Below are 14,055 nucleotides of genomic sequence, written 5' to 3' on the forward strand. Positions count from 1 at the left end.
TATATATATATACACATACATGTGTATGCATGTATCCTGTTCCTTTCATCATTGAAATAGTGTTTTCGGCTGCGCACAGTGGCTCATACCTGAATCCCAGCACTTTGGGAGGCTCAGGCGGGAGAATTATTTGAACTCAGGAGTTTAAGAGCAGGCTGGGAAACATAGTGAGACTCTGTCTTCACAAAAGATAAAAAATAAAAAAATTAGCTAGGCATGGTAGTACATGCCTGTAGTCCCAGCTACTTGGCAGGCTGACGTGGATGGATGGCTTGAGTCTGGGAGATCAAGGCTGCAGTGAGTTATGATCACGCCACTGCACTTCAGCCTAGGCAACAGAGAGAAACCCTGTCACACACAAAAAATTGTCTTTGATATCTCTGAAATTATAATTGTGGTGTTTTGCTTGAAATTTTTCTTTTGTTCTTCATATTTTCTCTTTTTATTAAGAGCTCCTTTGTTTTTCCTTTTTTCTCCATGTTAAATGTTTCCCTCAAATGTTAGCTAATGAATCCGTGGCCCAAATCAATATTTAAGAGTAAACATTTTGTATGAATAAGTAAGTTGGTCAACTAATGGGTTTCTCTGTGTAATTCTCTTGCTCTGAGCTAGTACTGTGGGGAGGAGCACAGTAGTATCAGAAAGCCTGTTCTCTAGACTGTTCATTATATCCAGAGATGTATTCTGTCATCTGCTTGGAGCATTAACTTTGCTTCTGTATGCTAAGAACTAAGTGGCAGAAGGGACTTAGAAGAGGCTTTTTCCATTCATTTCCACTTTTTTCTCCTTATGTCATCCTCAGTGTTTACACAATCCCTGTTTGCAGTAGAACATCTTGCTCCTGCTTCATATTCCCATTCTAGATTCTTGAGCACAATTGTTCCAAACGATAAATCTCTGATCTCCTGGAAGGGTGGGGGAGATGGAAGTGAGGTGAGGCAGTACAGCATAATGGTTAAAATTCTGGACTTCGGAGTCAGACTGTCTAGATGGTGGCTGAACTTCTCCTTTTCCAGTCCCATTTTCAGCTCTATGGCTCACTAGTTCTGTCAGCGGTTCCTGGCACCAATAATTCCTGAGCCCTCAGAGTCCTGGGAGGGATGGATCAGTCCATTTGCCACTGGGGCCCTGTGGTGTTGTGGGTTGAACTGTGTCCCCTCAAAAAGATATGCTAAAGTCCTTACCCCTAGTACCTGTGAATGTCAACCGTATTTGGAAATAGGATCTTTGCAGATGGTATCAGGTAAACTCAGGGCCATACTAGATTAGGTTAAGTCCTCATCCAATGACTGATGTTCCTATAAGGTGGCCATGTGACAAGTTAAAGGACACATGGGGAGAACACCATGTGATGATGGAGACACACACTGGAGTGATGCAGCTACAAACCAAGGAACACCAAGGACCACCAGCAATGCCTAGGGCTAGGGGAGAGGCATGGAACAGATTCTCCCACAGAACTGCCAGAAGGAACCAGCATTGCCAACAACTTATTTCAGACTTCTAGCCTCCAGAATTGTGAGAGAATAAATTTTTGTTGTTTTCAGCCTTCCAATTTGTGATAATTTGCTATGGTAGCCCTAGGAAAATAATACATCTGGATCCAGCTTTCCCCTCACATCATCGTTTTCTCCATCCTTCCCGTGTCTACATATTGTTGTTCCAGATTAAAGACATCTTGATGTCACAGGTGCTGGGAATTGTTTTTGTGACTCTTTCTCTTGGTGGCTCTGTGGTGATTGACTCCCAGGGACAAAAGGAGGTAAAAATATCTTTATTATTCTATTTTAAAAACAAAATTCTCCATAGTCTTAATTTTCAACTTTTTTCTGCTAAACTAGTTTATATTACTTCAGGTATTTTAAGTACAGTCCAAGAAATATTCATAGGAAGAAAATTAATTTCCATGTCTCCAACTATTAAACCCATTCTATGTGCCATTCTTGTTGAAGGATTTGCAATAACTTTCTTTTGGCAAACGTATCATGGAAGGAAAGTGACGAAGGGGAAGGAATGAGGAAGTGCCAGCATATTTTGAATTTACTGAGTAGCTACTCAATTCTAGGCACTACATCACAAATCTAGGCACCTTCATACACTTTGATTTAGTCTTCCTAACAGCCTATGAAACACAGTGTAATTTCTCTTCTTATAGCTGAGGAAAAGAAAACCTAAAGACAAATAACCACAGTCACCCTGATAGTAAGTAAAGAATTTAAACCAGACCTGTTTGACCTCAAAGCCCAAACCTGACTCCAAACTGTTTTTCAAGGTCAAACTGCTCTGCCAGACCATTCACTTGTAGAAAGAGTATTTGAAAATCTGGCTAGTTTCATGCTTTCACAAATAGTCACTGAATAAGAACAACTAATGCTATTTTTTTTTTAAAGTACCTACTATGTATAAGGTATTTTGCAAATTATTTATTTTTAATACTGACAGGTGGTTTCCATATCTGTGGCTACTTGGAACTGACCTTTAAGGAGGGCAAATAAAGTAAAATATAAATCCAACGGTATCTTATAAGTAAATACCAAATGTTGTTTTCTTAGAAATCAGACACATAATGCTGTTGGCACATGCCTGGAAGAAACTCAGCTGCAGTAGGGTCCCCCTATCCCTGCCATAATGCCTACTACAGATGGAATACAACAGCAAAAACACTGGTGAACCACACATTGTTATGTTCCAAAAGAGTTTTCATTATTTTCCCATAACTACTACAGTTTTCAAAACACAAAATACCTTATCCTGTCAGAAAATTTGATGACTCTGCTTGGCTGGAGCTCTATAGCACACGCAGTCTGCCTACTGCCTAACTGAGCATTGTGGTCACATGTGGAGATTACTTTTTAGAACCTTTAGGCTACTGGGGACCATGTGCCCTTTTTCACAGGGCCCGGGAAGCACCTTGGCTACTTTTCTTCCCATGGATTTCACACACTATACTATCACTACATAAGTAATCATCTCCCTCTGCAACTGGGCCATTAATGTAAAAATTATTTTGTGTCTCCCTGATCATTTTCCTCTGACATTCCCTAGAGATTTGTCAGCCCTAATGACCGTGCCTCCTTCCCCCAGCCGGAGAGTACGACTTTAAGGAAGAGACCTTATTTCCTAATTCTCAGAGAAAACAGGTGTTATCAGGTGGGAGTTCCGAATTTTCCCTCAATTACTGTCTGCATTCACTTCTGTTCAAACATCCTTCCTTTGTAACTGTCCAGGTGCTCTGCACCTACGCTTTCACATCCCATTCCCCAGGAACCTAACCTAAGCTACTGCTCCCCTAAGTTTTAACCCCACACCTCCAGAGCTATTAATACTTCCTTTCAGAATACAAAGAAAGTAAAGCCTTTGTCATATGAACGGCAAAGGAACATAATATGCTCATTAAATCACAAACCATTTGGTTCAGCTATTTCCCTAGTTTTTCTTTTCTTCATATCTAGGCTTTCAAAAAAAAAAAAAAAAGAAAAAGAAAGAAAAAAACCTCCACTCCTCCTCCAGCCAAGGCTACCTGGCTTCAGTTTCTACCAATACTGCGTTTCTCAAGGTAAGCAGTGATACCTGAGTCCTTCCATCCAATCTGTGCTCGGGTGCTCATCCATCCTTTTTGTACCTGGCCTTTCTGAACATGTGGCTTTGGTGACTATTCTTTCCCAACTTCTTTGTCAGTGGTGGCTCCTAGGGGAGAATGCTCCTCCTTTGGCTCCTCTTTCTCTTTCTTGCTCCTTCCAAGTTGTATGACCCAGATGAGCCCTGCACTCCTTCCAGCTTGGGAGATCCAGTAAGACCAAAGACTATCCCAGGTACAGATGATGTCATTTCCTCTGTATGCTCAGTGAACCTCCACAGTAGCAACACCTCGTTGGATTGTAACTGTTTAGGCTAAACAATTTATTTGTCTCTAAAACTGTAGATTCACCAAGCATTTGACATGCCCATGAAAGTTTAGTTCTCAAATGGCAAACAACTATTAACATCATAGAAATGGCTTCCCTTTTAAGTAATGCAAAATTACACAACACACAGAAACAGAGACAATGTGTAACAAATCAGTAATCAAATGACAAAATAAGTAATTCTTTAATCCTCTTTTAAAAGGGATTTTTGTTTTGGGAGAAATTTGATGAAATCAACATATCCTTTCACCAGTTTTTTTTTTTTTTTTTTTAAGTCCAAACACAAAATTTAAAACAAAAGTACAGAGTTCAAGGAGCTTCTAAAGTCTGTCCATTGATTCCTTATAAACTTAAGACTCTGAACTTTGCTATGAGAAAAGGGAGAGATTCAGAATGGGCAAACAATTTAAAAAGATCATAATAATTATAGTCCACTATGGAATACAAGCAGAACAAGAGACATATTAATCATAACAACCATTTCAGGGAAGTCAAGGACATTACTTTCCTTATACAATACAGTTACTTATCTCCTTCTCACTAAATTTATTCCAGCCTTCAGCATACACTTGTGAATGCTCGTTAAATGAAAGACATTTGCTATTTCTTGCATAAATGTCCTTTTAAAACAACTTGAAGTCTTCGCTACTTGAGACTTTTCTAACCTGTTCATGCTTAAGAGTCTGTTTGATAATGACTATGCCAAAAGGTTGTCCTGCCCTGACTATAAATTAGATAAGAAAAGCCTTTCCTGTCTACCCACAGGGCATCCTTACCTAGGCAGGAGCCCTGCTGAGTCCGTTCTGCCTTTTGCTTAACTACAAGTGGTAAATATAAGAGACTGATGTTTGAATAAATTGTGAAATCATCCAAATTATTTTACATTCCTAGCCTAGAAAAATCTCCTTAAAAAATATTTAAGTCTTTTGACAGCTACAGGTAGCATTTGATTCTGCTTGAAAGCCCAAGTGTAAGGGTGTCAAAAACCATTAGTATTTTAATAGCTCCCTTTCTTAGGTTATTTGGCAGGCATAAGTTCATCAGGAAAAGAACAAAAAATACTCTCAATAGGCCAATGACATTTAGAAAATCAAGTAATTTTAATATATTGTTCCTTATACTTTTTCTACTTTAAAATAAGATACAGTTAAAATAAATGAAAATGGTAGTTGTCAACATTTACTACTTCGATAGAGTTGTCCTCATTGTTTCCAAAGAAGACTTAAGGCAGTTAGTGCTCAGTAGACACCAATGGAAACCTTAGAAATTTCCTAATTCTGCCTCAAGACAAACTCTTGCTGTGTGAGAAAAGGCAGGTCAAGAAACAAGGCGTCCCAAGAGCCAGTGGATTGGGGATGGGGGAGGGGTGGCTATATATGAAGTTTTGATATATCAACAACAAAGTCCGTCTTGTGTGCCTCCCTTAGAAAAATATGCTAATTCAAAGATATCTAACCAGCTTCACATTTAACTCTGACTTCAAATCTTAGAGTGGCAGAGCAGCTGTGCCTGGAGGCAATACAATCTTATTTCTATAAAAATCTCTCAAAGTGCCATATATAAGTGGAAGAGTAAAAATAGATAATCAAATCCAAATTAAGGCTATTAAGAATTGATTTAGTGTAAAGATAATATAGCAAGATTTTGTTTAGGTTATGGATGCTCTCTAAAAATGCATAATACTTGTTTGCCTAAAATTTTGATTATGTTTTATCTTATTTTGTCACAGTTAAATAGTTTTATCATTAGGGGTTTTAATTGCATATAGTTTATAAAATTCTTTCTGATTACTCTCTATCCATTTAACTGGAAAAAAAATCCCACTGTACCACTTATGAAAAGAGAACCACCTAATGAGGATGCAAACGAACTGCAGGCAGATGCAGCATAAGGTGTGGTTCAACAATTCATATCTGTGGAGCCTTTATCACAAAAGTTTTACAGACAGTTTACAGAGTGTACAGAGGAAGAGAAGTCCCTAGGAGAGTAGGAATTAATGTATCCTGAAAAACACTAGTCACTCAGTGGTATACCAGAGGTTACAAAGAAAACAATCAAGAAAAGAAAAAGAAATTAGAAAAGCAAAGTCTTCTTTCAACCTTCGTTGTATAGGCTCCACTACTGTGTAATTCCTCTCAACTTCTTGATCTCTTTTCTGCTTCTCCTTCACTTCATTACTCACCTGACTCCATTCCTAAGGTTCAGTCCTCAACTTGCCATTCTCGTTTTAAAGATTCTCCTTTAGATAACTCACTTGCTTATGAATTATTAGCAATTCTCTGTGAGGGTGTCTTAACCTAGAGCTCTAGGCTGGGCCTCTTTCCTTTTTGACTTTTTTTTTCTTCCCCTCTTTGACTTTTCCCCCATCCCTAGCAGCCGATTCATACTGGCATAGAGGTTGCCATGAAGTCCTTCCAATCCCTCCCTCTCACTTACACTTTAGTTCCATACTAACTATGGGGACCTGTCATTTTCATGCTCAAAAACCTCAACAATCCAAATTTCTTGGCCTGGTGTCAGACTCGCAATATATTTCTTCCCCATCTGGTACTTTATTTTAAACTGGGCCAGCTGATTTCTTAACACTCAAACACCATAGTATGATATTTATTAAAATGCATTAATAAATATTTTAATTATCTTGATTTAAAAGAGGAGATTTTACTATTTTCTGTAGACTACAGAAAATCTTTATGTTTGGACTGTGTTGAATAAAGAAAATAGATAATGTCCTGTACTCATCAACAAATACATTCTTTTGTTTTAATGTTGCCACACTTTGCTTGACTAAGGGAAAGATATTTAATAAGTAGCCCTCCACTTCTAAGAAGCGAGTAACCAAATCAAAATTGAATCTCCCCTCCCCTACATCTGATCCAACAACTCTTTGAAGCTATGCATAGACCAAACAATCAAATGTCTCCTTTTGATGATAGATAACTTCAAGGGAGGAGATGGGAAGCGGTTAACTGTGTTCACAGCTGGAACTTTAGCAACTGGCATATCAAATTATTTGGGTGACATTAAGATATTTTTCTCCTTAATATACATTAATAGTTCCATTCAAGTATAAACATAAATATGTCTGTTCATTCAACACATTCTTTTAAACACTTACATGCCTGATACCAATCCAACTAAGTATTGGGGTTACAGCAGTCAACAAGACATATATGCTCCTTTATGCTTTGTTTCCACTCTGATGAAACTCATGAGTACTGTGACAGACACTGAATAAAAACATCTTCAGGGCAGTGTGTATTATAAAATGGGAAGGCTAGGGTGTTACTAGAATGTACAGATCTACAAGGTTCAGACTGGGGTTCAGAAAGGACCTCCTGAAAAACTGCATACATGCTACTGCTGCTGCTGCTGCTAGGCTCACTCTTGCCCTTGGGTTTTGGCCTCATTTCTACTCATCCTTCAAGTCTCAGCTTGCATTTCAGATCCTTTCTGGAAGTCAGCTCTAAACTGTCCTCGTGAAGTCTGGATCAGTCTTTCTGACTTTCTGGTCTTGCCAAAATTTTTTATGTTACCTCTAACCTGGCATTTACCAAAAGTAGGGCAATTATTACTAGTCTGTCTTTCAATTAGATGGTGCATTCTTGGAAGGTATCTATAAATCTTAAGTGCCTAGCAACAGCTTAATAAATTTTGCTGAATAAATAAAGATTTAGCACATATTTCATTTCTGCCTGTGCCTTTACAGCCAAAGCAAAAGATAACAGGTACAACTTGTAACCAAAGTGTTTTTGGTAGAGGTTTGGACCACAGCACAAAGGCTGCATAATTCAGTGATTAAGATGTCTGCTTCTGAAGTCCACTGAAGTTAGAATGCTTGAGGTTAGTTTGTTAAAATACATATAGGGACATTTTAGCCCCAACGTCCAGGAGGATACTTTGCCAGAATTTTTTTCTATTCTGAGAGAAAAGATGCTCTGTCTATATATAAAAAGAAACCTAAGAAGTCTGAGACTATAGCTATGATTTAAGAAGGCACAGACAATACACAGACAGCAAAAGATATACAGACAATAAAAAATTAAAATTGCAGCTAATAAACTCATATTTAGGCTTTGGATATATATTTTTTACCCAAGCTTTCTATAATATTTCTAACAGAGCATAGGTTTATTAAAATTAACAAAAATGTTTTAATACTGAGTTTATTAAAAGAAATAAAAAGTGGTCATAATTAATTCCAGATTATTTTCATAATCCAAACCTCAGACTAGGAAAACAGTGCTATCTAGTGGTTAAATTTGGGAAGAAGAGATGAGGCACACCAGAGGCTGGAGAACCTCTGAGAGACTGTGTCTCAATTGTTCAACTTTATGTTACAAGGTAAAAAAATGTATGCACATAAGTCACCAGCTCATGGATGGGAAAGGAATTAGACATGGATTCAAGCAGTTATATTAAGAGTATGGCATGGCAAAGAAAGTAACAACTTGGACTCTGAAGTCGGATAGGCACACATTCAAAATTTGACTACATGCCCTTAAACAAGTTATCAGACCTCTTTAATACTTTACTAGTTTCAACTATGAAATGGAGATAAAAATATTGACTCTCTGATAGAAATATTTGAGAAGGTTAAATGGGTAATATGCATAAAACATTCATCATAGTGCTTGGCATTTAGTAAGCCAAATATCTCAGTAAACATTAGCTTATTAATATTATCATTATTTCACATAGGCTATAAATGAATTTCAAATAGCTGTGGAAAACCTTTTAAATCTTTAAAAATAAGTTATGAGATCAATAACAATATATACTTGTACAAAATACAAATATTAGACATCAATTTTAAGTATATAAAAGCAAATTAAAAAATAAGTTCAATCTTACATTTCAATCACATAGTTCAGTTGTAGGGTTAGTATTTTCAATGAAAACAAAGTAGTTTTTAGAAATAGAAAGATTACACAATGAACTCCAAAATGTCATCCTATACTAAAAATAATCACTACCCTTTTTGCAATGAAGACATTTTCCTTAACCAAATCCTGCATTTTTGAGCATCTAGTCCAATAAATCTACATACACACAATTCTTAAGATAAATTTGGTCATTTGGATTTCTTTCTACTTGGTTAGAAATATGAAGGGAAAACAACAGAAATATGAATAGAAAATACTTTCTAAAAATGTAAGAATTCATCACATTTATATTAGAACAGAGAATTTGATCTTTGTGATATATCTTGTTTGGCTTGCTGTATAATCTACTAGCTTAATTATCATAACAGCCTTAGAACTTAAGCCAGTACACATTAGCTTTATAAAAATGCAATGCCCATCTGCTGTATATATAATAAACAGAAACATTACGATTTATAAGTAATTGTATCTGAGCCATTATATCCCAGACACTTTACTAATATTATAGTCACAAGGCTGAGTTCTCCAAGACCAGTGTACAAAGTTATCAGAACTAATTTTCCCCCACATAGTATCTAAAAATATATATTTTAAATTACCTGTAGGACGGTATATGCATATCATTAATCATATCACAATCATTGTGTTTGGCTGTGGCTCTTTTTTAACGACTTAAAATGGGGGCTGAGTTCATTATGTTGCTAATATTAATAATAAAAAATAACTGAAGTACATATACAAAATCAAAAAAGAAATACAATAGGAAATGGAACCATATTCTGGTCACAGCTGTGTCACTAACCAGCTCTGTACTCTTTGGAAGTTTTCACCCTCTGGGTTTCTATTTATTCATGGATAATACAAAATCATCCTTAAGATCAGGATAGATCTACTCTCTACAGGTTTTGCCATGGTAAAATATGTCACAATGGCTCTAAATCATAACCCTAAATTTAGGAATTACTTAATTATTCACAGTGAACTTCTCTGACTTATTCCAACTCTTTTTATTTGTATTGTTATACAAGAGAAAGGCAAGATAAAAACAACAAAAAAGACCTATTTAAGAGACTGCAGTATATTTTTACCTTAACTGTCATTTGTTAAGCATCTGCTATATATACTTTACCTTCAGCAGTAAGGATCCACACACCTATTAAAAGGTAATTACATCCATGTCTTTTTCTTATTTACCTAATAATTATTTTAGGCTTCTCTAGAAATTGGCAAAGGTTTTTCTCTCAGTCACATGTTAATAATTCCAGAACTTAACTCATCTGCACCCAAAAAACTCATACAAAATCTGTCAAGTTTTTTTACATTTATAAATCTGGCAAACATTAGTGACAATCTCACTAATCTCACAGCACCCAAAATCAATGAATGTGTTTTGACTGTGGAAGGTAGGCAGGACCCAAGGACATAACACAGAGGGAAAAGAACAAAAGCAAATAAAACCCAATCAACATGAAATGGTATCCTGAACAGAGCAGAGAGTTCTATGCGGTTGGGCATGGAGGACTGGTTAGAGATTTTTGACAGGAGTCCATCTTAGATAAATATCAGAGACTAAGTTAATTCACCTTCTTAGTGATTTTATCACATCCTTCCACAATAACACCACATGAAGCTCATCTACACTTACGATTTTGCCAAAATGCCAGTTAAGGTATTTCTAACTGCACTGGCAAATGTGGGAGATTAAAACAGATGACAGATTTAATACTTCAAATTGTATCTTGACATATAGTAAGTCCACTACTTTAAAAAGTGTTGTGAGAAAGAGTGCCTTGGATAACACTGATCAGCAATGATTGAACGTTCACTTCAGATAATTATAATAATAAAAAATTCACTAGAGACCTGATAGAAGAACCTAAGACACAACCTCAAGGCAATAATATAAGGATGAAAAATACGAGTATGCAGTCTCATAGCAAATATGTACATGCACACATTTTTACTATTTTAGTTATACTGGAACCTGAGAATTTCACAGCAGTCTACTAAAATCACAGATCAATAGGATAAAAGTAGATAAGAAGAATGTGCAATTTATAAATACGGTTTATTACCATGGTTACAAACTTTCAGAACAGGCCTCTGAGACATTGGACTGAGACTCTGCCGAACATCTGTTAAAAAAATATATAAAATAAACTTAATATAGAGGTCTGTGCATCTCAAGAAGGAAAACAGTATTAGACATACTTTTTTCTAAGGTTATGTATTTCTGGCAGCAAAGTAATGCTTCAATACCCTGAAATACTTGAAGCAGTAATGTTATGACTTTTACTTCCCATTTAATTATGCTACTGTAAACTCCACTGGGATAAGGTACATATGGTTCTTTAGATGAGACTTGTCACACTAATCAGGATTTTCTAGGTTCAGTGCATTGATTTGTTAATGTGCTACTGACATCGGCCAACTGGAATGCATATCTCTCTGACATTTGTCTGTGCAAGGGATTAAGCAAACTTACGAAACTTCTGAACAGTTGTTGCCCACGGCACTGCATTCTTGACACACAACTTTAAAAGAATGAGAAAAACAGGGTTCTTTCTCTGTGCTAGCTCCCTAGAAAGTAACACGAAACAAGTATAGGGTTCACCTTTTCGCATCGGTGTCCTTTTTCTTCTGTCGCGGAAGGCAGCCCCGGACTGCAAGGCCTCCAGCAGATTATCCATCACTCCTGTCTCATCACCCTCTGTGAAAAGAGATGCAGGGAATTCCATCAGCCCTCAGGGTTACCATAGCAATGTCAAAGCATATACAAAAACTGGTGATGGTGATGGTAGGGAGAAAAAAGATCGGATGCTGGGACTAAGCTAGCAATTTCAAAATAAGACAGGACTTTAACTCTCTCATTAAATCAACTATCTTTTAATGAAAACTGCCTCATTAGTGCCTATGTTACTGTGCACTAAAGAGGGCCGAGTTCCACTGATTCACTTCAGAGCACTGCTTTTATAGTCCAACAGCACAATTACCTTAAATGGAATGTGTTTCTAGTCATGTTTGAGTCTTGAGTTATAAATCACATTTTCTTTGTAGAAATGAGCTATTTTCAAGGCATCATCCTCTATTCTAAAGTCAACCAGGTATGGGAGAGAGTAGTTTTTTTTTTTTTTTTTTTTTGAGACGGAGTCTCGCCCTGTCGCCCAGGCTGGAGTGCAGTGGCGAGATCTCTACTCACTGCAAGCTCTGCCTTCCAGGTTTATGCCATCCTCCTGCCTCAGCCTCCCGGGTAGCTGGGCCTACAGGAGCCTGCCATCACGCCCGGCTAATTTTTCGTATTTTTAGTAGAGATGGGCTTTCACCATATTAGCTAGAAGGGTCTCGATCTCCTGACCTCATGATCTGCCCATCTCAGACTCCCAAAGTGTTGGGATTACAGGCGTGAGCCACTGTGCACGGCCCGGGAGAGTGTTTTTGTTGTTACTGAGATTCTGCTGTCTAAACTTATCAGACAAACTATATTTCCATGCTAACTTTTGTGAACATGCTTCCAACAATTGATTTTTCATATCAGAAGACAATCATCCCCTGACTTGAGGTGACACAGAACAATCACTACAAAATTTTACAGAATGTATAGGTTTATCTTCTATAATGAAAAATAAATCAAAAGAGGCTCTCTGAAATCAAAAGGATTGCATTCCATTAAGATTACTTTAAATTGATATCCTGTATATAATTAAGGAAAGACATGGATATAGAGCCAATTATCTCTACAAAGAACAGATTATGCCTGTAATACTTATAAGTATTTATAGTTATCAATGTTAAATATTGTTCAAAGAAAGCAGGAGAAAAAGCTTCAAAGGAACTACTGGCTTAAACCAAATTCAAGGAAACCATAAGGACTTTTTGCCCGTCCAGACAAGGTAACTTGCAGGCATTCTTTATGAAATTGTATGGTTAGTATACTGCTACATTTAAAATAATGGAAAGCTATTTTCCTTCAAACTTTTTATTTTATTTTTTCCTTTTTGATACACAATCCCTTTACAGAGAAAAGATGAAAAGTGAATGCAGTAGAATACAAATAACATACTCATTTACAGTTTATAAACAGATATATAAATATAAATATGTATCAGCCCCTTTTCCATCTGCTGTTATTTCATATTTTTAGAAGAGTACTAAACCTTGTAGGTGTTATTAAAAAAGGTGGGTGAGAAATAGAATATTTGGAAGTTGTGAATTTACAGTAAATGTAATTCTAAGTGATTTGATGGCTATTTTAACTAAAATACATTAAATATTTCAGACAGCTAAATAAGTAGCTATTTGAAAATTTATATTCAAATTCAACTATATTTTTCCTTAAAAAACTGCAGGCAATGTCAAATATTTAAGATAGTAAAAGAAAAAGAAGACATTTCAAAATCTAAAATTACAATTTTAAATCTTTTTCAAGCAGTCATGAGATTGAAAAAAAATCCTAGTACTCAAATCAAATAGAAACAAATAAACATGTTTTCATATTGATAGCATTAATTATAAAGGAGGGGCAAAAAAGAAATCCAAGTAACTTCTGAATACTTTAACGGCATAAACTTTGAGGGAAAAAAACTATAAAGAAAATGTGAACTTTCTTCTTAGTAAATTTATTGTTGGTAGTGGTATTGATATAGTGATTCTCAGACTATTGTGTGTGTATAAAAGATGGAGCAGATGTGTAAATGTGCTGATGTGCTCACTGTGGGAAAGAAAATGGAAATATGGAATTGGAGAAAAAGAAAAAGAACCAAGAAGGGTTGGATTGGATTTATAGGTATTAATGTAAACTCAAGGCTTAACAAAACAAAACAAAACAAACAAACAAACAAAAAACCTCTTTTCCTATAACACTATAGTAGTATCAATGAGCATTTGGATCTTAGTTTCTAGCTACCATTACTAGCCCTAAAATCTTGGTTTCTAACGAGCTCTCTCGCCCTCAGATCTTGGTTTCTACATACCATTACTCCCTAAAAGGAATGACAATGCTTACAGAAATGGCTGATTCTAGAACTGAGGCCAAGAAAGTGTGAAATGAGTCAGAAACATATTGTTGTGCCAGAAAATAAGAAAGTGTTCAAAAATAGATAGTGATATGTTGAAAAGACAGAGAAGCCAGACTGAAACATTGCCGTGGCCAAATTTAGGACAACTGAGTATCAAATAAATAATGATGGGAATGGGATTATTGCACACTGAGGAAAAAAGAATCATGCATCCATAGTGATACTAAAAAATATATAGTGATAAAAATG

At 36.2% G+C, this 14,055-nt stretch overlaps 1 protein-coding gene across 2 annotated transcripts in view; it reads right to left on the reverse strand.

Moving 5' to 3' along the window:
• Positions 1 to 14,055, reverse strand: part of DIAPH3 (diaphanous related formin 3) — a 502,965-nt gene that overhangs the window by 99,338 nt on the left and 389,572 nt on the right. For both annotated transcript variants that reach the window (XM_032150983.2, XM_058437956.1), the window contains 2 exons: positions 11,406 to 11,501; positions 10,867 to 10,926 (listed from right to left, as the gene is read on the reverse strand). In XM_032150983.2, coding sequence (XP_032006874.1) covers positions 10,867 to 10,926; positions 11,406 to 11,501 — 156 coding nt within the window. The remainder of the gene's footprint in view (positions 1 to 10,866; positions 10,927 to 11,405; positions 11,502 to 14,055) is intronic.

Source organism: Hylobates moloch, unplaced genomic scaffold (genome assembly GCF_009828535.3).
Source record: "Hylobates moloch isolate HMO894 unplaced genomic scaffold, HMol_V3 SCAFFOLD_4, whole genome shotgun sequence".
In the NCBI taxonomy this organism is placed as follows: Eukaryota; Metazoa; Chordata; class Mammalia; order Primates; family Hylobatidae; genus Hylobates; species Hylobates moloch.